The sequence below is a fragment of the Mirounga angustirostris genome, unplaced genomic scaffold (assembly GCF_029215605.1).
Source record: "Mirounga angustirostris isolate CCGP_5_RB_7025 unplaced genomic scaffold, mMirAng1.0.hap1 SCAF_14, whole genome shotgun sequence".
Lineage (NCBI taxonomy): Eukaryota > Metazoa > Chordata > Mammalia > Carnivora > Phocidae > Mirounga > Mirounga angustirostris.
In genome coordinates, this window is record NW_026991722.1 from 35,842,075 (window position 1) to 35,867,798 (window position 25,724).

At 45.1% G+C, this 25,724-nt stretch overlaps 1 protein-coding gene across 7 annotated transcripts in view; it reads right to left on the reverse strand.

The window, feature by feature from the left end:
- FHOD3 (formin homology 2 domain containing 3) overlaps positions 1-25,724 on the reverse strand; it is a 456,888-nt gene that overhangs the window by 168,295 nt on the left and 262,869 nt on the right. For all 7 annotated transcript variants that reach the window (XM_045886817.3, XM_045886815.3, XM_054510321.2 and 4 more), the window contains 3 exons: positions 22,713-22,807; positions 8,792-8,903; positions 912-1,006 (listed from right to left, as the gene is read on the reverse strand). In XM_045886817.3, the coding sequence (XP_045742773.1) occupies positions 912-1,006; positions 8,792-8,903; positions 22,713-22,807 (302 nt within the window). The remainder of the gene's footprint in view (positions 1-911; positions 1,007-8,791; positions 8,904-22,712; positions 22,808-25,724) is intronic.

The following is a 25,724-nucleotide window of genomic DNA, read 5'->3' on the forward strand; positions in this document are numbered from 1 at the left end:
TCAGAATTCAATAAGCGGTGGAACAAGAGTGCCTTCATTTCTCCTGGACTGTAGCTATTTTCTTAGGGTAAAACTTGCGGATTTATATTCTTTTTAAAAAAATTATTTGAGAGAGAGAGGAAAAGAGCAAGCACACATGAGCAAGGGGAGGGCAGAGGGAGAGGGAGAGAGGGAGAGAAGGAGAGAGGGAGAGAGGGGGGGAGAGAGGGAGAGAGAGAGAGAGAGAGAGAGAGAGAGAGAGAGAGAGAGAAAGAGAATCTTAAGTAGACTTTGTGCTGAGCATGGAGCCCGACACGAGGCTCGATCCCATGACCGTGAGACCATGACCTGAGCAGAAACCAAGAGTCGGATCTTTAACCGACTGAGCCTCCCAGGAGCCGCAAAACTTGCTAAATTATATTCTTAAGGAAAAATGTTTTTAAGGGGACATCCTGATCGGAAAAGTAATCATTCTCACTGTCATCTCTCTGGTTAAGCCAGCCGAAATGTACTTCCTCACAGTTTGGGAGACGAGAAGTCTGACAGCAAAGTGTCAGCGGGGCCATGCTCTGTCTGAAGGCTCTAGAGGAGGATCCTTCTCTGCCTCATCCTACATTGGCTGTTGGCAATCCTTGGCATTCCTTGACTAACAGATGTATCACTCCAATCTCTGCCTTGGTCTTCACACAGCTGTCTTCCTCAAATACATGTGCATACATCATCTTCCCTCTCTGTGTGTCTCTTTTCCTCTTCTTCTAAGGACACCAGTCATGTGGGATTACAGCCCACCTTAATGAACTCATCTTACCTTGATTATATCTGTGAAGACCCTATTTCTAAACTAGGTCACATTCACAGATATTCATAGCGCTTAAGACTTCAACATATCTGTTAAGGGGACATAATTCAACCCTTAACGATCATCAACCAACCTTGTTCACTAAAGTCATCGCATAAACCAGCAGCTCTGTGTCGACCCCATCTTTTTCCTCCAGGATTTCCATGATATTTGACCAGGGTTTGACTCCTAGGAGTAAAGAAAAAATCATTAGAAACAACAAGTCAATGCTTCTTATCCAACTCATATCACAGTTTATCCAAAGATTTATCACCCAACGATGGCAGTGTCTTTCAGTCACCAAATTTCAAAGCATAACACTATCCTTAGGGTGGACGTCAACATGCTTCTAATTTGGCAATAATAAGCCACGTCATTCTCATCCACTTGAAAATGTATACTCTCTATTGTCAGCATGGCTATAGATTTGCTTCAAAGTTCCCTTTATATTAAATCTGTAATTTGAAAAAATCCATTCATATGCATTTCGCTCTCTGAGCATGGAAACACTTGATAAATACTCTCTGTATGTCCACCAGCATGTTATGCTCTGATCTCCTGCAAGGAAGGGGGACGTGGGAGATCTTTACATTCGCTCAAACAGTAGACTTCAAGAAATACCAGTGAAACCTCTGTTAGCAAACATTTCAAGAACAGAGGTATATTACCTCTATTCAATCCAGGCACAAATACTGCTTAAGTATCAACAGGGTACAAAGAACCGGGTTCTTGGTGAAGAGAGGGCAGGAAAACCCAGCACATTCAGGACTGCCATGCCAAGGCCAAGGTCACAAAGGGGATACAAAACCTGGACACGATTTCCTACGTCTGAGATAAACATTTGAAGTGGAAATATTGCCTCTCCCTTGGCATGGCGGAATGGACATGAAGCTCCTTCCTGCTCTCTCTATAAAGATCGCAAAGGGACAGTGCTTATTTTTGCTGATAAGAGTAAATTCCGAAATACTGTAAAATCAGTGGCTTCCAAATGCAGGTTCTTGAATGAGTTATGTCAGAGCTGATCTGCTGGCCTTGAGAACAAAGCTCCCCAAGGACCGCAGTGATCTCGTTCTTATTTCCTTGTTCTTAGCACAGTGTCTGGCACATAACAGGTCTGAATAGTAAGCGGAGATCTTTGAGAGGGCATAAAGTGGGTTAAGCTGGAAGTTTTTAAAGATTTTATTCATTTATTTGAGTGAGAGAGAGAGTGTACAAGAAGGGGGAGAGGGAGAGGCAGAAGCAGACTCCCACTGAGCCAGGAGCCCGAGGTGGGGCTCGATCTTAGGACCTGGAGATCATGACCGGAGCCTAAGGCAGACGCCCAACCATCTAAGCCACCCAGGTACCCAGGCTGGAGCACTTTTAAAAGAGCCAGAGGACAAATGCACACAGTAAGAGAAGGAAGGAGGTCAGGAGAATTTTAAAAAGGCACAGGGACCTACTATATGATGTTAAGAAAACACATATAGTTTAATATAGAGGTCTGCGGGCTCTCCTAGCTAGCAAACAGAAAGCCTCTCCTTGGGCAAAATTGCCCAGTTGGTCAGAACTAGGCAAGCTTCTCTAACCCTTTCTAACTCCAAACACAAACACAGGATCCTTTGCCTGCTAACTGCTGACATACCTCCTGGCTGATATTTACCATCAAACTGTTCTGAAATCCACACCTGTTCTTCAAACCCCAGCAAAGGAACTCTTTCTGCCCTCATGACAGTCCATGTGGTCAGTAGATCTTGAGTCTCACTGTCAGGTGCAGTTCGAGCACTCCAAGTACTTCTGCTATGTTTTTTTTGTTTGTTTGTTTGTTTGTTTGTTTAAGATTTTATTTATTTGCGAGAGAGAGAATGAGAAACAGAGAACATGAGAGGGAGGAGGGTCAGAGGGAGAAGCAGACTCCCTGCTGAGCAGGGAGCCTGATGTGGGACTCAATCCCGGGACTCCAGGATCATGACCTGAGCCGAAGGCAGTCGCTTAACCAACTGAGCCACCCAGGTGCCCTACTTCTGCTATGTTTAGGACAAGCGCAACTGGTATTATTCACACTCCGCACCCAACCTCAGCATAAAACACGGGTTCTAGTGGGTTATCCACGTATGGTTACGAGGGAGACTGCAGGAGATAACGCTGAAAAGCATTTCCAATGGTGCTAATGGGCCCAGACAGCTTTCTGGTTGCATACTTTGGAGCCAAAGATGCCAAACAGGGCCCGGGGAAGGAAAGGTCAAGAAGCAAAGGTGGGTTTTCCTGAGAGAGGGAAGTGTAGCCAGACCATCTCCTCTCTCTCACAGACATACTCGTGTGCACACCATTTAATCCTTTATAATGAACACACTCAAACACTGGCTTAATTTAATTGAAAAATGTGTTCTACAGCTGTGATATCTGATTACCTTTTAAAGATTTCAAAGCCGGGAAACTTGCATATATTCCTGCACTGTTGAGATGAATGTTTACTCTTCTTTGATTGTTTTGGGACCAGAAAATGGGAAACATTTAAAAGCAAGAAGGTGAAGGGGAGGAAACATTTTGGTGCAAACAGCCTTGGCAGTGCTCAAGCTGGCCCATGGGAAGCACCAGCTGCTCAACTTGCCCAGGAGCTGCACCTGCTGCAACTAAATGGTCCAGGTCAACCCCACCCCCCAACCTCCGCTTGCTCCATACAGTGTGTGTGTGTGTGTGCGTGTGTGTGAATCCGTGTGTGTGTGTAGGGAGGTGGGTCCTGTATTAGAATCATAAACCATATGACCTGACGCCCCAAAGAACTGGAATGAACAGGGGCTCAGGAAATGCATCTACATAGGAGTGACCGTGTCAACCTTGGAGAATCCCGGGAGGTGTCAGGGAGATAAAGCACTTTGTCTCTTTGCCCCAGCGCTCATGAAGTACATGAGGAGACAATAATTTCCTGAATCATGACCTTCTGTCTGTCTCCAGCTCCACCCCCAGACACTGGCTCTGTGAGTAGAGCCTCCAGGAGAGCCCGTTTTTCCTCTGATGTTTCAAGCACATAGTTGGCATTTAAATATTTATTGAATAAATGAGTTTTGTATGAAAAATACTTGGCACAGTGTCCGGTACGTAACAGGCGCTTGAATGTCAGTAGCTGTAATTGTCATGGTGGCGGGTGGCTGTGTGACACCCAGGCTTACCCAACCGGCTTCTACACGCTCCCAGGCAGGTCCCCTCTTCCTGCCAAACCGCAGGGCCTCTCTCTCAACCCAGAAGAAGCAAGCGCACCAGACAGGACTCAATGCGTTCTCCCTCTGACCTTCCTCCTAGGTCTCTGTGGTAACTGCTCCCCTCCAAAGAAAGATATTTAGCCCGGGGCGCCTGGGTGGCTCAGTCGTTAAGCGTCTGCCTTCAGCTCAGGTCATGATCCCGGGGTCCTGGGATCGAGCCCCGCATCGGGCTCCCTGCTCTGCGGGAAGCCTGCTTCTCCCTCTCCCACTCCCCCTGCTTGTGTTCCCTCTCTCGCTGTATCTCTCTCTGTCAAATAAATAAAATCTTTTAAAAAAATAATAATAGGGCGCCTGGGTGGCTCAGTCGTTAAGCGTCTGCCTTTGGCTCAGGTCATGGTCCCAGGGTCCTGGGATCGAGCCTCGCATCGGGCTCCCTGCTCTGCGGGAAGCCTGCTTCTCCCTTTCCCACTCCCGCTGCTTGTGTTCCCTCTCTCGCTGTCAAATAAATAAAATCTTAAAAAAAAAAAAAAAGAGAAAGATATTTAGCCCAAGGCCTCGTACACGGGGTGATCTAACACTCCATCAGAAGGGCAGCATGTTTCATGTCTTTCTACGTGACTGTCAGACGCACTTATGCAGCCTTCTGCTATAGATGACCATGGAAACAGAGCTGGAGTTTCATCACCTAACTTCCACCATGCTCTGGGAGCGCTGCACAGATCACTGTATCCTCGAGCAGAAGTCAGAGACGGGATAGCTTCAAAGGATGGCTGGATTTGCCTCCCTTGTCTATCATGTGTGATCAACACGTTTAGGAATGATGTCAGAGCTCATTACCTCACATCCCAGTGAAAATGGAACTTCTCCAAAAGCAGTGCTGACCCCAAAAGCACTTGCTGACCCAAGTGCCGACTCAAGATTTATGACTGAAATTTCAAAATAAATTCCCCAGTCTGGTCACCAGCCCCACCCTCTCTCTGAGAGGCAGACCCATTCTGTCAGGGGGAAGGGCACCTCTCCAGGGGAGCAGAGGGTTCGGTTCTCAACCAGTTTCCTGCCAACCCCCACAGGGACAGTCTCAATGAAAGGGAGCCTCTGTTGATGGCAAGATGACAGAGCCAGGCCCTCTCACAGGTGCCTGTCCACACTCGCGGCCCTTCTCTCTTCCTGGCACACCCTGGCCACCAGGATGGGAAAGTGACCCGAAGACGCCAGGAAAGAGGTGACGGAGCAGGAGCTCGGATGCTGGGCCACTCTCAGGACACTAGTGCCGGTCCACCTCTCCATTCCAGCCCCTGAGCAAACGGGCCGACCGCCTGGCTCAGAGGGGGCATATTTCATGTTACTTAATTCGTAGTTATTAGTCCCTATGATGGACTTAGAGCCCTGAGCTTCTGTCCCTGCTCCACTCCACCCCAGCTGGCCCACTCCTGGCAAAAGGGCAAACCATCCACACTCACAGAACGCACCCTTCTGGGTAACCCCTGTGCAGCCTGCATGGTCTTTATAAAGCAACCAGACCAATTTGTTCTGGACTTCATCCGCTGTAGGTGGTGGTCATTTTAGAGGACTCCTACCTTATTTGTTGGTTTTCTTTGCTGATTATTTAAATCTGACAGTTTTCATCATCCAAAAGAATTCCTTTCTATTAAAAAAAAAAAAAACAAAACCCTGGGGCACCTGGGTGGCTCAGTCGTTAAGCGTCTGCCTTCAGCTCAGGTCATGATCCCAGGGTCCTGGGATCGAGTCCCGTATCAGGCTCCCTGCTCAGCGGGAAGCCTGCTTCTCCCTCTCCCACTCCCCTTGCTTGTATTCCCTCTCTCACTGTGTCTCTCTCTGTCAAATAAATAAATAAATAATCTTTAAAAAAAAAAAAAAAAAAACCCAGATCTATACTTCAGCATGCCCATTCTCTACCCTAGCCCACAGAGGAATGGATCTGAAGCCACTTTGAGGAGTAAGATTTATGGCTTATTTATAAACTTGTACACCAACGGACATGCTCCGTTGGCCCTCAGTCACCTCTGGCACCTCTCTCTAGCCCTTCACCCAGCTGAGAGGGAAATGAAGAGCTGCTTCTAAACCAGCCAGGTGGAAACCCACCTGGGCGTCACGGTGCTCTCTGCAGAGCACCATGACATATTTAGATATTTAAATCCATCATAGGGCTCAGGAACAATTTAGCAGTAAAATAGGATGATGTTATATGTATGCATTATAAAATCACAGCCAAGACCACACATGTCCACAGAGAAACATGCTATTGAACCACATGACAGGCTATGTCTGAGTTTTTCCATTAGTGCTGCTTTTTATTCAGCTGCCTAGCACTCAGTAGCAGACAGATGCAGTAGCTGCCAAGAAGTTAAGAAATTTTATAGGCAAAGCCATCAAGTTGAGAAAACAATCCATTAGCTACCTTTTTTTTTTTTAACAAATTGGGAAAAGATGGCCATCGTTTTGTCTTGGGAGAGACACTGAAGATGGCAGAGAGCCTCTGGCTGAGCTGGTCGATGGAGTCTCAGATGTGGGTACCAAGTCCTGGGTTATCTCAGGATCACTCCTCTAACCAAGCCCCCCACCAAAAAAAAAAAAAAAACCACACCCTTTATAGACTGTGAAGTCCAAGGAGGGAGATTCTAAACTCCCAACTCAATAAGCCAAAGGAGGACCCCAAGGCCGTGAGAAGGCTTATCCCTTAAATGCAGCCCCCATGAGAAGGGCCCATGGGTTACCCGAAATTTAGGACAGGAAAACAAGAAGTCCATCAACTGTCCTCAAGTAATCCCCAGAGTTGGGGGATGGAGTATGACCTCTCCAAGGACCAATAAAATGGTCTGCCTCTGTCTTCCCATATACTCACCTTTGGCCCTAAACTTCATTAATTGGCCTTGGAAACACAAACCCTGGTTTCTGAGGAACTGGCTGTCTTCATTAAGGATTCTCAGCTGGCCCCATAATCTGCTCTTGGCCATAAGAGATTTAAAATGTGGCACCAGATGGAAACATGCTGTGGTAGAAAGAAACACACAGGCCTGCCCTGGTCTGCAATCCATCTTCCAGATTCAAGGCCCCTGTCCACACACGAGGGGGTGTCTCTCTCACAACTCCCCACCCCTCAGGCACAAGCCTAGAGTTACCTCCAGCCTGCGATCCACCATGCCTGGTGCTGACATCTGCCTGTGCATTCATGGGCAACGTATGAGAGCTCAATTTATGGCCCAGGGTGGCTTTCATTAACTTACATGCAAACTGTCGAAGTAACTAGTGAGCTACTTTCTTTCACCTTTGGATTCAGCACTAGAAGGTGGGTCTCAGTGCAATGCTGAGTCAGAGATACAAATGGTTTGAATCAAAGAATGCTATCTAGGCCCCTTGTTTTTGACAGTTGTATCTGGGCTGTTTTATGCATAAGCACAGAAACACATACGTGAAACTGTAATGAAATATACCAATATACCAACGTGTTAACAATTATTTCTGCCTGCTGAGATTAGAGATGATTTGTTATGGTCTTCCTTTATACTTTTTTCCCAAATTTTCTACAGAGTATTAGTGTTATAAAAAGAAAAAAAAAATGTTATCAAGTTTTGGTTCTTCTTTGGGTCTTTGTGGGGAGGATAGTGGTAATGATAACATCCTACTGGAGAACAAACCCCTAAATTTTTTTAAAAGGACAAAACCAAAAGCTCCTAACATTTTAGCTTCAGGCTTCACAATATCATAGGGGCCACAGCATGTTACACACTAAACCAAATCCAAAGGCCTGTATGGAAGGCCTGCCTGCCGTGGGCCAGCCAGGCGCTGGGACACCAAGAGGAGAGCCAAAGACCCTGCCGCCCTCCAGCGGGGCACACGCTCGTGGGAAGCATCAATGACAACAACACAGCAGAGAAGGGGACATTCAGGGCTCACAGTGCATGTGATTGACCCAAGCTAGGGAAGGGGCAGTGCAGGCCAGGTGGGAGGTGGGGGTGGCAGGTGGACAGGGGCTGGATGGTGAAGGGTCAATTGCAGGGTTTGGACCTAATTCTGTAGGCACTGGGAAGCCACTGGCAGGGAACCAATGTGACCAAATTTGTGTTTCAGAAGAATCTGCCGATAGCAGAGGTGAGGGTAGCACTTTGGGGAGGTGAGGGATGCCAGGCGAAGGTTGGAGAGGGCCCCCAGTAGAGGGGTATGAGATTAGAGGGAAGGAATGGAGAACATTCAAGGAACACCTAAGGGTCAGAGCCAATAAAGCGTGTGTGAGAAGAGTAGAGAAAAGAGCCACAGTGACCGGGACAAAATGGGAAAGGGGAGAAGGAGCTGGTTCTCTGGGTTCAGTGGAGGGGGCTAGGGACAGGGCATAAACGTAAGCTCAGGGTCTGACCTGACCTGGGTAAGCCTATGAGTGCTATTCTTTGCACTGTTTTTGTTTTTGTAAGATTCTATTTATTTATTTGACAGAGAGAGACACAGCGAGAGAGGGAACACAAGCAGGGGAAGTGGGAGAGGGAGAAGCAGGCTCCCCGCTGAGCAGGGAGCCCGATGCGGGGCTCGATCCCAGGACCCTGAGATCATGAGCTGAGCCGAAGGCAGACACTTAACAACTGAGCCACCCGGGCGCCCCTGTTCTTTGCACTGTTAAACCATGTTCCATCCCTGATCTTTGTGTACTTACAATTCTAAAAAATAAGTTTCCAACAGCAGGGAGTCTGCACAAAGGGAATTCTGTTTCGAACGTGTTAAAAACGGGAGCCCCCCTCGAGCCGACATGTCCACCTTGCTGTAATAGTGGGTGCAGACCGCTTACCCCTTTTTGTGTCCACAGCAGAGACAGCCTGGATCAGAAGAGGTGCATTTGATTCGGAGTACTCCACAAAGACGAGCAGCAGCTTCAGGGCTGTCTTCACCACCAGCCGGAACTACCCAGAAAAGAGAAAAGCATCATGCAGCTGTGGACGGTCTGCGTGCACCTGAAGGCAGGCTGGCCCCCATGCTTGCTTTGGCCTGGGGAACTCTTCTCCGTGAGTACACAGATTCCTTTGCCGGATGCCTCAGAAGCAGGAATTAGTATTATCTTCACTGCACAGATCAGGAAGCTGAGGCTCCAACTATCCCGCCCACAGCCAGAAATAGAACCAGATTTCGAACCCAGGGCCTCTGGCTCCAGAGCTCACACCCTGTCATCTCTCAACAAACAAGGTAGCACTTGCCACGTCGGTTGCTTCATTTTATCCAGACTAGAGCACTATGAGGTAGGAACCATCACAATTCTCGTTTTTCCAGTAAGGAAGCAAGCACAGCAAGGTAAAGGACTTGCCCAAAGCCACACCACTGAGCTGAGGCAAGCAGGAATCTGAACCAAGCCCCGTCCTGCTGGGCCCAGGACACAGCCTTTGTGAGGAGCCACCCATAGCCCAGGGGCCTTCCATCACACAGGCCACAGGTTACCCACCCAGAGAAATTCCCAAGCCTCCCAGCTGAAGCTTCGCTAGCTGGGGGCTACCTGTGTAGGGGGGTTATCAGGTCACCTCCTGCCCCATCCCCCCAGGTGCTGCTACTGCAACTCATTACCCATAGTCTCCTTCCCTGAGTCCCGCCTTCCAAGAACCCCCTTCTAAAGGAACTCACCCACCAACTCTCTCCTGGAAATGGGTTCAAATCATGCACCTAAGAAATAAGGAGCCTGCTCTGGGCTACCATCCCAGCCCCAGCCATTTGCTTGGCAATGCCCTGCCCCCATAGACAGTAACACTTCCAAGGGGAGGGGGGCTGATCTGCATCGTGTCCTGTCTGCAGGACCCAGAACTGCATTTGGCATGGAGTGAGCTCTGCGATGTCTGCTCACTGAATGAATGAATCAGTTAATGACCAGTCAATGCACGACCCCTTGACTCCATCACCTTGGTTATGCAGAATCAGCTCCAGGTTCTCCATTTGCAGCCCAAGGAAGACCCAGGCCCTCCCGGAGGCAAGAGCTCACATCAAAATACTAGGGACACATGTAGATTTCACAAGGAACTTGGAGCATCGTGCACCCCACTGTGAATAGTATCAAAACATCACCCATATCAAGTCATTTCCCCAAAGTCATGCGAACACCTCGACCCCCTTGCCCTTTCTCCTGTGGCATACTTCCCTAGTAAACTCTCTTCTCCTTGACTCCACATCTCTCTCCAGCCAGTGCCTTGGTTCTCAGCTCCCCTTTATAGGAAGACTTCTCAAAAGGATTGCCACATTCCCTGCCTCTACTTCCTCACTTCCCACGGACTCTTCAACCCAATCTGATAGGGCTTCTATCACCATCATGCAAATTAAATTTCTCCTGTTAGGGTTGTCAATGGCCTCCATGTTGTCAAATCCAATGGTTGCTTCTCTGCTCACTGCAACCCCCAACAGCACATGACACAATTGCTCCCTCCAAGAACAGTTCCCTGTCACTATGGTTGACCCCATTCTCCAACCTGAGCGGCCACTTCTTTGCTGGTTCCTTCTAGGGTACTCAACCTTTAGGTGGGGGAAGGCCTTAGAGTTCACTGCTGCATTTTTTCCTTCTCTTACCATACACTCTCTCTAGGTAAGTCCATCCAGTCTCTTGGTTTTAAATTCTATCTATGACTCAATGCTAACTGTTGCACCCCAGGCCTGACCAAACTCCTGGGCTCTGACACCCACCTGACCCCTGACATTGCTACTCATATGCTAACAAGCACCTCAAATTCAGGTGGCCAGAAGAGAACCCTTGATCTCACATGGGCTCATTTCATCCCACCTACCATCCCAGCCTGTTCCCTCCACTCCCCATGTCAGCACAAGGTCCCGCCACACACTGAGTGGCCAGTGGGGTCACCCTGCACTTTTCTCACCGGGGCCCCTCCACAATCATACTGAAGACAAGCAGTGCGTTGGGCTTCCATCCTCACCGTTATGTCCTTACCGCCCTGAAAATGGAATTCTTTAGAGGGCTCTAAACTCTTTAGAGGGTTTTTACCTGCATAACTTGAGTCCTGCATTCAGTCCTCTGCTCCCATACTAGGAACAGACTGAATTCCAGAGTATTTTTTTCAACCACAAGGTTGGGGGCAGAAGGGGAAGGCAAGGCATAATGAACTGCTCTATCTTTGTATGTTCAGAACTGTAGACAGTTCTTCAAGTAAATAAAACAACCTAGCAAGCCCAGGCAACTTCCTCAGTGGGAGGACTATTATTAAGTAGATTAAGCCTTCTCAGTGCCTTCCCGGACAAGATCCTGGCTGGTGCCCACCCCACTCCTCCCATGAGCTGGTCTCAGTTGGGGGGGGGGGGTGCGCCTTGTGCCCCTCTCATTAAGGTTCTTCCTGAGCATCTCTGTGGTCACAAGATCTTGGGCAACACAGTCCCAGGGACCCAGAACCCCCTAGCCATTCTCCCTCATGAGGCTAATTTAAAAAAAAACAAATCCATGGTTTTCTAGCAAAGTCTTTTTTTATTGGTCTCAACATGTCTATTCATGTCTGCTTCTCCTTTGTTGTAAAGGCTGTTTGGAGCTCTTTTGTATTTTTATTAAAAAAAAAAAAACCCAAACTCTTTTGATTCATGATTTTAGGCTTCTATTGAGCCTAAGTTTACATTTATGTGTGTTTAGAAGCCTTACTATGTGAAATTAACAAACACGTTCAACAGTTAAACTACTTTAGAGAAAAGGGCAGAATGTGAATTTATGGAAATGCATGGTACTAATTGCAAGCATGTCCTAACTAATCACCAAGTATGTCCAGCAGGACTCCTCCCCAGAAATACCTTATTAGCATTACTGTAGAGACTTGAAAGTAATACAAGCACATTACTTTAGAAGGTTTCTACATCAACCCTGATTTATCCAGAAATCATTTAATTTGATGCCCACAAGTATCTGGAATGCAGTCAAAACCCTCCAAAGCCTTGGAACAGCCACAGCGGAGGCCACACACCCATTCCTCCAAGTCTAAACATGCTGCTCATCGCAAAGCTCTTAAAAATCCACCCTTGGTGCCATTGCACTGATCTGAGACACATTCGAACAGGAAGGGCAAAGGAGGTTGCCAGCCCATGTCCACCGGGAAGGGACAAACCACAGGACAGCAAAAGACCAGAGACGCAGGCCCGGTGTGGCAGCAAGAGCAAGGGCCACAAATGAGGGAGCTAGGGGCAAGCTACACGGGGGCCAGCACACACACCACAGCCCGGCTCCACCGCTGAAGGCTCCTCCAGGGGACAAGGCAGTGTCCCTCCCATGTGAACTGTTGGATTGTCAGCTCTGCCTGGTGCTGCCTCCTGTTCTGATGACAGGTTTCACTGCAGTGATTTACAGGCTCAAACATACGCCCATCTGTCTACACCAAGGAAAGTCAGTAAGAATTGATTCTCGTTCTGAAGGTACATCAATCTCATGGGAAGGGAGAGCGACCAGTCATAAAGAAGTACAGGGCAAAAAGGAGTCAGTCTCAGAAGCAGTGGTGCAAAGCCAAGTGGGCAAATTCCTCACATCTGGAGACTTCTGAGTGGCCACCTGCTAAGGCCACTGCAGAAGAAATACTGAACCTGGATGGTGGTGCAATGGCTGACCCCGTTTAAGGTCCCTCCCATCCCAAGAGGCTGTGCTGCTTCTTTCAACAAGATCGAGGGCTTTCCAGATGCACAGCACCCAACAGGGTTCTGTGAGGGGATAACAAAGCCATGGTCCTGACTTCACAGACATGGTCGTCTCCCTGCTGAGAGAGGACTGAGAATACCTCCACACTCCACAACTGAGTGTTCTCTGTACTAGAAGACCTCAGAGCCAGGTTGCTGAGGACAGAGAGCACTTGCCAGAAGATAGCCCTGACAGTGGGGAGGGAGAGTCAATAGAAACGGCTTGGAGCTGATCCAGCTGCCTGTGGGTTTCCATGGAAGAGAAAAGCTGGGTGACAGCCTTTGGGTTCATGCTCCCACAAATAATCCCACTTCCTTAGGGCTAGAGGAAACACGCCGGGGGTCTAGAGTCAGCCCTTGAGCTACACGTTCCCTGCCTTTTACATAATTACATTCTAGGGAATACTAGTATTCTATTTTAACACTAGTCCATTATAATAAATTATGCTTTATATTGCTTTAAACCATGTAGCTAAATCACAGTATTTAACAGGACTCTGAGACCACCCCTTTGTTATGAGGGAAGGACAAGAACACGCAGCCAGCTGTGAATTGTGTTTCTCTTAAGTATTTAGCACGCTTTGGGGGCCACTGGGCTGAGCTTTACTTTCTGCTTCAACTATCATTTTGCACTCCATTCTTACTCAGCATAAAAGAGAGGCCACCAGCCTTCAGAGGAACAGAGATGCCTTTTGACGGAGGGATGTAATGTTTGTCGGGTCAAGCCTCAGTCCAGGGATTGAGCCTCCAGATTCCATAAACAACTTGGGGATCCAATGTGGCCTCCATGCCAGGGAGGCTGAGGCTGAGGGAGGGGTGGCAGGATACCATCAACATAGCACTTTGCCTTTTTTTTTTTTTTTCTTTTCTGGGCCAACCCACAGAAAGAGCATGGTGTCAGTGGTACAGAACCCGGGTATCTGGGTTTTTGATAAAATGCAAGTACCAGATGTATGGAAAAGGAATAAAAGCCAGTTTCTCAATAATCTTGCACATTAGAGCAAACTGGAACTGCCTTCATGTTTTATTGTACTTAGAGAAACACAAGAACTATACTTAGAAGGTCAAATATGCTGCTTATTAAGTAGAAATAAAAGTATTCCAAAAAAAATCTCCAAATTCCTACTCTTCTAAAAATTCAACAACCATAAAAAGAAAACAATTTCCAAACCTCAGGCTTTAAATTACAAAGGAAGTTAGAAAAACATGCTTCATTCTATTTGTTTCATTTTCCACTAAAAAAGCATAAATATATGTTCTAGAAGTAGATGCTGGTTATTAAAGCTGAATTAGAAATTGGTAAGGTAACTGACTTATAAAGCTTTGCCACACTGTTTACCAGCTTACCAGAACTAACAATATACTGAGTATTTTAACAACAACAAAGAGCCAAGTGACTAAAGACAGTTACTTTTAAGACCTTCTCATTTTAACGCTTTATTTCAATGACATACCCTTAAGCTCAGAATTCCTGAGCAAGCAGCTCAGAACGGGCCCTAAAGCATTTGTAACTGCTTATCAAACAGTCCAACAGATACCTCAGGGTTTGAGGTATCCCATTTTAAGATACTGTCTGCAAAATGAGATGGGTCTGGTCAGAAATCAAGTGTGGGCCTAAACAGATGACCTGAGTACAGAACTCTGGGCTATGGCTTTGCAGGCATCTGGCATGGGGTGGGGGGAGATGCATGGAGACCAGGGTTGGCACACCTGCCAGGACAGGAAGTGACCTGCACCAAAGCCATGAGCTATGGCCTCAGGGCCTGATGGCCGACCTGCTTATGACCTAATGGAATTCGCAAAAAGGGAACCAAACTATATTTGTGATTCATGTAGTAGCCAAGTGTGAGTCTGGGAACCACTTAAGGATTTCCTAGTTAGTGGAGAGGAAATCTTGCAGGATAGAACATACAGCAGAGTATTCAGAAATACTTAAATATCAATTTTAAAAATGCTACAGATGAACATTTTCTTTCCATTGAGATAAAATTCTGGGGTTCAGCAAGAGGTTTTCTTTAGAGAACAATGGATAAAAGTGGGCAAGGCCAGAAGATACCCACTTTGCTAACTTTCCTTTAGGATATTCCATGTAATTATGAGGAGTTGGATGATAACAGGTAACACAGATCCACTCTGTTATTATTAACTAAGGAATAGCAAAAACTCGGCACTAAAATACTGCCTTAAAGAACACCCTGGTAATATTTACAAAATGAAGGCGAGAAATCAACAGGGTTGGGTCCTTGTCCAGTTAGTGACATCCCCATTTTCAGATGCAAAGTCTCGTGTTCTAGAAGGCTACCCAACTTGTCACATGACTCATTTCTGAAGAAAGTCAAAGGAAGACACAAAGGCCAATCTGACTCTTTCTACTGTACTATGGGGAGCCCCATCTTTCCCTCTGATGCAAAAACTTAAGCCTTGGGGAAATGAGACAAATACGCTCTTGTGAGCTATAACCAAGGTTAAAGAATTTTCCTAAGCAAATAATCAGCCCTGGAAACGCAACAGAGGACAACTAAGCCTGAGGAATGGTGAATACGAATTGAAAATGTGAACAGGGCAGAAGGGTCAAAGCCCCACCCCCTGCTCCTGTTTCATGGGGATCTTGCCTATGTAAACTAGGAAGCTACTATTCTGTTTATCAACAAGCCTCTTGAGAGTTATGGTTCCTACCACAAATCAGCTCCCTGAAGCGGATCATCTCAGAGTGGATTGAAGAAGTTGCTGTCCACCCCTGAGGCTGGAGACACATTCTGGACCATAGGGTCCTCTCAGCATACAGGCTCCCATAAGGTCTGGCTCAAATCTCTGGTCTCTCCCCTTGACATCTTCCTAAAATAATAACGAGTGAAACTATTTCTTCTTTTTTTTTTTTTCTTCCACTGAGATTATCCTCATATGGGGCGTCCAAGAAATCACACGGGTGAGAATTCGTTTTCTGGCTGTATGTAGCCAAGTAACCATCAAGACAGTGATAACCCTTTGTACCCACCATCCCTTTAACACAAATATTACTTGAACATGCCATTAAAACTTGCATAATTTTTTATATCTTAAAAATGAAACACTGAAAATAGGGAAAAATATTCAAACACCACCTCATTCGCTATGTTTTTATGAAGTTAGTAACAAAGCTCTTTAAATCGAAACAATTCTATTAATATGAGAAAAGCCAAATGAATTACAGTCCATTTCTATGACTATTACATAGGTTTTAATGTTTTACTGTAATAACACAGGAAAATGCTTGTAATATAGAGTTAACTATGTAAGAAAGATTCCAAAGATGAGAGGAAAATGTACAATGTTAATGTTTAAATCTATATAGAAGTATTTCAGGTGATTTTGACTTTTTTTGTATTTCTAAAGTTTTATACAAAGAGAATATTACTCTTTTGATCATAAAAAAAATCAGTGAAAGTTTTAAAAACCCCAAGTCCCCACCCCTGTTATCAAGAAACTAAGCAATCAACAGAACCAGATTTAACTCAATGTTGCAATTCTATAATTCACAATGATCAGTATGTTAACTCTGGTGGAAAAGGTGGACAATGTGCATGAACAGATGAGAAATTTCAGGGAAGGGAAACTAGAAAGGGTCAGATGGAAATGTTAGAAATAAAAAGCATTGTAAAAGAGATGAAGAATATATTTCGCAAGTTCATCAGGAAGACTCAAATAGCTGGGCAAAGAATCAGGTAACTTGATAAGTCAACAGAAATTGACCACAATGCAACAGAGGAAAAGAGAGTGAATCAGTTTTAACCATGCAAAGCATATCTTTATGCAACATTTTAAAGCCTAAAACTTTCCCTTCCTGGACAGAAGTTAGATGCAAGAACATCTTAACAAGCATCCTACTGAAGGTAAAATGATTCTAATGAAGGCACACAATCACCATTTCCTCAAGTGAGGATCCAGAGATGCAGACATTAAAAACCTTGGAAAATTATGTACCTCAAACAATGGTACATAGGATGTTCCCCTAGAGTGAGAACAGGAATTCAGATAATGTCTTCTCAACATGGCAACTCTATTTCAGTTTCTACATTTGAACATGTTAATATGATCCCTCATGATACTAATAAGAATAAGTGAGCATAATATTTGTCGTTCTGAGATTTTTACAACACAGGCACCTCAAACAATGCAAAGTTAATGTCCCCATTTTCAGAAAAAGGATTACCGATGAAATGGAAAATTGATATCCCACACTTTATTAAACCCTCTATTGATCCCTGGCAATATGCTCCAAAGGCTTTCTGGATGAATGTCTTATAAGCACTTAGAAAAGAGAAGGAAACACCTGGGACCAGCAGTTTTCAGGTGAGCAGGTTTTGGCAAGCTGAGCATATCTCCCTTTTTTAAACAGGAAGTTGGTAGAAGTTTTGGGAAAAGTGAGGTTAGCTCACAACACTGGGCACTTATGTGCAGCTACGATAATCAGTGTTTTACATATTCTCCACTATTACTTTCATTCCCATTTTATAGATTATTATCCCCATTCTATAGATGAAAAAATAATCCACCCAAAGGATCACACAAGTGTATTTGGTCTCAGAGCTCCGCACTTAACAGCAGATGCAGCATACCTTGACTTTGGCCTTAGAACTCGATGAAGAAATGAGGCTAGAATATGATCAGAGGTGGGTGCCTTCCCACTAACTGCACCAAAACGGCCTTAAAATGACTGATGAGTGTCAACCCGCAAGCTTCGTTCATCGGCTTAAGCATTCCTTGCCTATGTCGACATTTTGGTTAATGACAAAGAAGCTCTGCTTATTAAATTTATATTAAATAAAACTAGAATTAACAGTTAACGTGATGAATGGCCAAAGCAAAATGCAAACTAATCTTGAGGCCAGAACTCTGACCTGATACCAGTGGGAACAAATGCAAAGCCCTGCATTTAGGTGTAAGTCAATCACGGAGATACAGAGTAGAAGAAACTAGCAAAATGGCTGTGTAACCAACCAACCCACCCAACCCCTGGGAGGTTTCGTACATTATCAGTCTGAGGAGCGCCAGCTCCCAGGGCAGCTGCTGCAAAACCTAATGAATCCAAAGTGGGATTTGTGGGAGGAGGACACTGTCTGCAGGATGTGATGTCGCCAAGGACTTTCTGTGGAAGCCATCAAGTTTAGCTCGGACAGGATGATATGTTTGATGGCCTTTAAATACTCAAAGAGCTTCCAGGGGGAAGTGAGGGTGTGTTGTTCCAAACAGCAAGCAGCGCATAGTGTGCTTAATATCAGAGAGGTGGACGCAGGTCCCAGGAAGGCAGGCTTCCCACCAATTCCAGGGTCCAGCAGTGGTGCTCCCTCTGCCTGTGCTCCATAATGATCAGGAAGGTGGCTGGTGAATATAAGGAACATCTTGAACAAGACTTTGCCATCTCTTCAAGGCCAGGGTTCTGTTTCATATTCTGTGACTCAAAAAGAGCCTCAGCTCTCACTCCCACGTGGGGCATCTGTACGGATCACACAGCAGTGACATGCCAATGACCCGAGACCAAAGAGCTCCCTGAATCTCCTCTCCTCTTCCTGGAGCAACTGAGAACATGGATGCCCTGGCTTAGCCCTCCTTGTGGACACGACCTTCACCTCAAAACCAAGGTGCCGAAGTTCTCCTGCCGATGAATCCCAATATCCTACTTCTTCATTCCTGCCAGAGGCCATACTGGATTCTTGGCTGCCCTGACTCAACACTGTGACCCTATCTTTGATTCCCGCCTTTATGTATCCATATCCAGAACCCCAAACCTACGAGGCTTTTCCTCAAAATATCCCCATGTTTCCATGATTCTGTTTCCACAGCAACTTGTGCCTAGGTATCACCACCTCACAGTTTCGGTAGTGTCCAAGCATGCCTGTCCCCACCCAGCAAGAAGAAGCCTAGAGATCTGTGATCAGCACCCTGGGGCACAGCTGAGAAAAATTAGATTCCATGGGGCTGACGGAAAAATGGAGACAGCAGGGTGAGCCAAGGTGGACAGCCATCCAGAGAGTGCAGATTCCGTGACTGCATCCGAGGCATCCCTGGAGAACCCACAGGAGGTGGGGGCCCTGGGGCCTCCCCGATGGACCAGAAGGGGATCCATACAGAGAGACAGACTTCGTGTGTTAGAGTGATGAAAGGCCAGGCTGCACAAGCCGAATCATTTCACCCCAATTAATTAGACTTCCAGATGTATGAAGAGCAAAAAATCCATGCTGTGTGAGAAGTCATGGGATGAGCATCTGCTTCTTACCTCTGACTGGGGAGTTTAAAGATGGGCTTTTGTAAATAAAATGAAACACTTTTTTTTTCTTTCTTTTAAAAAGTGATTATTTGGCTGCAAATGCATCATTTTCTCCTCTAGCTAGGAGTCTCAAATATCTGCAAATATGCATTGCATAATGACCCTCTGGCAGGCTGCAAAATCACATCTTGTTGCCTTTCATGGAAGGAAAATGAAAAATTATGAAAACAGAATGACAAGCTTTCTCTAACCCAAGATTTCATGTATCAACTCTGTGCCTGTTTAAGGCAGAAGGAACAGGATTTTAAGGTAAATCTTCTAGGTTCTGAGAAATCGGACTCTTAGTCAAAAGAAATCCCTAGGACCTCTGGCTTTCCTGATTTCTTAATGTGAATGGGGAAAACCTATGTGTAAGGAGGGGACCGAGGCTTCCTTCTTAAGACCTATGGGTTTCAGGGGCACCTGGGTGGCTCAGTCTTTAAGTGTCTGCCTTCGGCTCAGGTCATGATCCCAGAGTCCTGGGATCGAGCCCCGCATCAGGCTCCCTGCTCGGCAGGAAGCCTGCTTCTCCCTCTCCCACTCCCCCTGCTTGTGTTCCCTCTCTCGCTGTGTCTCTCTCTGTCAAATAGATAAATAAAATCTTAAAAAAAAAAAAAAGACCTATGAGTTTCAGGTCGGTGCAGCCATGCTTTCTGCAGATCCTCACCATCCTGTCACGGCCCTGGGGGCGGGGGGGATGTCAGGGGCCACCGTTACTGGTTTTGCAAATAAGAGGGGATCTCATGAGAACTACACCAAACAACAGCTTGGGGGGGTGCTGCCACTGTTGACTTATGGCCACTAGCCCGGAACCAAGCACACCATGGAGAACAGAGCGAGACCTTTACCTGACAGCACAGTAAGTGGACATGGGCAGCAGGTGTCACCCACAGTCCCCTCTCACAACACTGTAAGCTCCGAGGCTCAGGCTGACTGATGGCTCTATTTTCTCGCCCTCATAGTGACTGGCTCAGGATCGAGCACAGAAGCTGGAGACTATTATGGACCCTCCTTTGGGAAATGAGAGATGGAGGAAAAAACAGCACTGAATCCACAGCTGGGAAGGAAGAGATCGCTCCACCCTAGACAGAGGCCCCAGGGAGAGATGCCCAAGGTCACAAATATTTGTGTGCTGGACAGGGAAAGGAGGCTGGGGAGGCAGAATTCCTACACACTCATTCTTGAAAACTTTTAATTTTATGATTTCTCCTTGTTATTTAGAAATGCAATAAGGAGGTTCCTTTTTTAAAGATTTTATTTTATTATTTGAGAGAGAGAGAGAGCACAAGCGGGCAGAGCAGTGGGCGGAGCAGCAGGCAGAGGGATAGGGAGAAGCAGGCTCTCCACTGAACAGAGAACCTGATGTGGGGCTCGATGCCAGGACCCTGGGATCATGACCTGAGCCAAAGGCAGACACTTAACTGCCTGAGCCACTCAGGCGCCCCAGAAGGTGCCCTTTCCATTGCTTTCTTTACAAGAATGAATCCCAAGAAACATCGGCAGGATGTGTTGAAACATATTAGACTCTGAGCCCTCTCCCATGTACTGAGCAGAGAAATGATCCCTGTTTGGTCTGTTTCCTTTTTCTCTTTCTTTTCCTCCCCTGGGGTCTCTCCTCTCACTTTTCTCCATCTCTCCCTCTTTCTTTGTGCCTTTCCATCTGTATCCTCCTTCCCTTCCTTCAGTTCCACCACCTAGATTTTGCCTGCACTCTGTGCCCTTCCTGCTGATGAGCTAAAAGACTGTCATGTTTCCTACCGTAAGTATGTTAGATTTTACTTCCTTTTAGAAATAGCGCTGGCTATTGTTGTTTCATCACAGCTGTAATAAAGCTACAAAGATTTTTTTTTCTGAGGTAGGGGGAGGGGAGGGGCAGCAGGAATGGGAGAGAGAATCTTAAGCAGGCTCCATGCCCAGCACAGAGCCCAACGCGGGCCTCGATCTCACAACCACAAGATCATGACCCAAGCCGAAATCAGGAGTCAGACACTTAACCAACTGAGCCACCCAGGTGCCCCCAAAGATTTCTTTATTCATCTACAACATTTGCCAGAAGTCCATCTCTACTGCAGAATCTCCTTCCATCTCCCTAGACTGTGGGGTCCTCGAGACCATCCAGAGAGCCTTGGGAAGGGAGCAGCTTCCAAATGAACGTGAAGGTTGGGGAAGGCTCCCAGCAAGAGGAAAGAACAGAAAACACTGAAACAGGATAGGAGATATAAATCTTCCCTCAGCCTGGCTAAATCAACCTGGCAAAGCCAGCATTACATTCAGCATCTAAGGTCACCCACAGCAGTTTGTAAACAGTCATTTCCATTTTCCATAGAAAACAAAGCCAAACACAAAAAAGAGAGAGAAGAAAAGACTGTCAGTCTTCTGAGAGAAACCATGGCTATTTCTATTATGAATTGGGGTGGGGGGGAATCTATCATCAGTAATATGAGGAAAAGGAAAACTGAGAGGGAGATGTAAGGGTTAACCACGGATCTGGGACCCAAGGAGTCCTGAATATCAGCGCCAGTCACAGAGAAAAGTCCCCTCCCACGACACAAGGGCGCCATCACCAAGACTCTGGAAGTCTGTGAGGACCATAAACCCCAAACGGGATCTGTTCTCCAAAGTCAAATCAGGGCTGAGCCCTCACTCCTGAGGTACAGCAGAGTCTTCGGGAAGCAGGTAACGGGAGAGGTTGAGCTAGAGGCTAGTGTACACCAGCCTTGATAGGCTTTCCAAAGTGGGTGTGGGAGCAAGTACGGGGATGGGGAACAGTCTGGGCTGACCACATGCTCTCCAGGGACCCCCAGAATGTTATGTTGATTCTGTGACCTGTGTAAGCCAGGTTCAAGTCGCCCATCCAGGCCCTCTAGATGCCACTCCGCCTGACCCTGTTGCCCACGACAGTCACTTAGATCTCCTCCACGATGCCCCACCCACCCTCACCCCAAATCTGACCACACTCCAGCCTGGGTTCATTTGCACCTGCTCAAGACAGGACCCCTCCTCACTCCTCCTCAATCCGCCCCCCTCCAAATGGGTCTCCCATGTGAGGACCCAGGGAGGAACACACCAGAGCCTTGCCCAGCTTCCAGTACACCTCAAGTGACGGGTAGATCTGTTTCCTTAGTGGAGCGTTTCCAGAAGGCGGGGGTCTCATGCCACGTCATGCCTGGATAAAGTCACCACGTACCAAGATCCACGGGGGAAATGAGAGTGTTCTCCTAACGAAGCACTACTTTCTCAACTATGAGATGGGGTAACATTATTTATCTTATCACAGTCTTCTGTGGATTAAAGGAGATAATGCTTGTAAAGCACCTACTATGGTCCCTGGTGCCTGGTCAATCTTTACTCAATGTTAGTTACTTTTCTAACTGATGGCAGAGTTGAAAGGTGGTCTCACATTCCTTTAACTACATATAGGAATAAGCATAGACATATGTACAACACAAAAGTATGTCCTTAAGTAACTGAACATACATGAAGATGAAACAGAGCAGCTAAGATCGATACTGTATGTATGGTACATCTTTTAATTAAGCATTAAAAACCAGAGGTGCCAAAAGCATCTGATTAAAGCTTAAAAGAAGAAAACATAAAATGCGTTAAAAATTCAAAAGCTTTTTGCAATTTGAGTGTATTTTTATATCTATAAAATAGTAGTCCTCGCTTGTACTGTTACAGGGCTTGGAACCAAGCTCAACAGAATTTCTTTCTGCAAAACCATCTCAGAGAGGAGAATCAAAAGAAAGGTGTATGACATGCAAACTGAATAAAACGTTCAACTATAACCTTCTCTTACCTTTGACCCAATGAGCGTGTATAGCCACTGAATGGTTTCATTGTGGTTTATTACTCCATTCATCCCATCCACATACAACATAATCTGGCCCAAAGCTACAGAAGAGAAGAGAAAAAGGAGGAGACATTATGGTTTTATATGTACATGTAATCTTCAGTGATCATAATGTTGGTTGAGATTTTCATACTTTAAGTACACGGTGTGTCACGAACCAAACCTGAAGAGATTTCCTGAGCTCTGAAATTAGCTGAATCTCATCTCAGAGAGAAAGCGTTGACCATAGCAGAGGAAGCAAGGGCTATTCCTGGTGTCTGGAAGATGCAATTAAGGTACCAAATCTAGTGATTGTTGCTTCTGTGTGTCTTGATGTATAAATGCATGTTTTTATGTTTCTATATCTGTGTGCAATCCCAGACGGGGCAACCATATCCCTCGGATGGTGTCTGGGTTGGGGCCTCCCACTGGGGCCAAGAGGAAAAATCAAGTTTTTAAAAAGCAACCTGGCAGGTCTCAGATGCTATGGGACCATCCTGAGCTCATACAATTTTAATCCTTTAGATAAGAGATAAATATATGTTTTATTATTTGCAATTCCTTTAAAAGACTTTTCAGATTTAAAAAAATGTCAGAAAGCATGAAAAAAAAGCATTTGTCAGACACCAAGTCCCAAATTCCTAGTTAAGGAAAAGACAGTCACTACATATTATCTTTATTCACCAGAAAGAAAATACAGGTCATTTTACTACCTTTTTAAAAAAGATTATTAATTCTAATTTTTCAGTTCCCTTAATACAAAAAAGCCATTTGGATTCTAGATAATGAACAAACAGAAGTTACATATGCTGAATAAGTTTCCTTAAATCATGCGTGACCTCCCAAATCTTCTTTCACCCATAATTAATTGGCACAGGATTGACATTTTTAGGCAACACTTTTTTTCCTGGTCACAGTAGGACATCTCATTGCAGAAAATTGGAAAATATAAAGAGTGAAAATAACTCATAATCCCATAATTTAAGGATAATCATTCTTCATATATGGATCTATCTTCTTCCATTCTTTTGTGTCTTACACACACACACGTTTATACATAGGTCATAGGAAAATGGTGCTGAATGAAAATAGTAAAGCACAAAATAGTGAGTAGACACTAACTGCATGCATAGAAATATATGTGATGTTAAAAAATAGCCAGCAAAAGATCAAACAAAACCACAGAATCATTGAGAAAAATGATGCTCTTAAGTATGCAAAAACTCAAAATTTTAAAAAATTGAGTATTTTCTCGAACATTGTATTTTTGAAAATAACAGATTCATATTCTATTTAATGGTGAAACATTGGAAATACTCCTATTAAAATCAGGAAAACTAAAAGATGACGCCCACCAATCCCCATGATTATTTAGCCCTGTTATAGAATTTCAGGCAAATTTAAAAGACATGAAAATTAATGAAATGTAGGATGGTTGGAAATGAATACATAATACTGTCATCATCTGCAAGAAATAGAGACCTGATTAAAAATTCATCTACAGAATTTACTATGAAGAGATCACAAATACAACCACTTTCTCATCTTCATAAGAAAGGTGGAACATATAAAGAAAGCCAAGTTTAATGTAAAGATATAATAGTTAAAAGGACATGACAGCAAATATGATAAAGGTTTAGATAATTTATTGTATAAGTAATTCATAAATTGATAAGAAAATACTAAATGCCAAGAGAAAAGGTCAAAAGCATTTCATAAGAGATGACAAGCTAGTTTACAATAACACAAATTTGTCAGTCATCACTGTAATAAAAAAATTAAAACAATAATGAGGTAGCATTTTCAGTTAAATCAGCAAAAATATTTTTAAAAAAATAATTAGGTATCAAATGCTAGAGAGTTAAACAAGTACCTTCACACATTGCATTACGGGCGGCAAGGCAAACGGATACAAATCTTGTAACAAGGCTACTTAGTGCTGTAACTGTTTTAAATTGTTTCCATTTATTTAATGCCCACTGTGTGCCATGCTCTGCGGGGGCATTTTATATGCATTATTAATACAATAGCCCTCTGCAGTGGGTATTGTTAGCCCCACTTGAGAGAAAAAACAAACAAAAAACCCCCCAAAAACAAGGCTCTGAAGAGTACAGGAATGTACTCTAAAAACCCCATCGATACCAAGGGGGGAGCCCACCTGCAGCCAGGTGCAGGGTGGGCAGGCTCCTTTATGTTAGTACTGGGAGCCTGAAAGTCCTCCCTAAGCTCTTCCCTGTCATGGCAATTTCAGGAATCTGTCCTAAGGAAATAACCCTCAGGGGAAAAAAATGAAGCGGCAGCAAAGAAAGTCACTGAAGTGTCACCTGTAATATTAAAATTAACTAGGACTTAAATACCTATCATAGTTCTAGAACTCAGCTTTGGTAAATGACTACATATGTTATGTCCTAACCCATAGCCAAACTGTGGAAAGAGCCAAGATGTCCATTGACAGATGAATGGATAAAGAAGATGTGGGATGTGTGTGTGTATGTGTGTATATATATATATATATATATACACATATATATACATATACATACATACATACAATGGAATATTATGCAGCCATCAAAAGGAATGAGATCTTGCCATTTGCAACGATGTGGATGGAACTGGAGGGTGTTATGCTGAGCAAAATAAGTCAATCAGAGAAAGACATGTATCATATGACCTCACTGATGTGAGGAATTCTTAATCTCAGGAAACAAACTGAGGGTTGCTGGAGTGGGGGATGGGGTGGCTGGGTGATAGACATTGGGGAGGGTATGTGCTATGGTGAGTGCTGTGCATTGTGCAAGACTGTTGAATCACAGATCTGTACCTCTGAAACAAATAATGCAATATATGTTAAGAAGAAAAAAAAGAAGAAGAAGATAGCAGGAGGGGAAGAATGAAGGGGGGGGGAGATCGGAGGGGGAGATGCACCATGAGAGATGATGGACTCTGAAAAACAAACTGAGGATTCTAGAGGGGAGG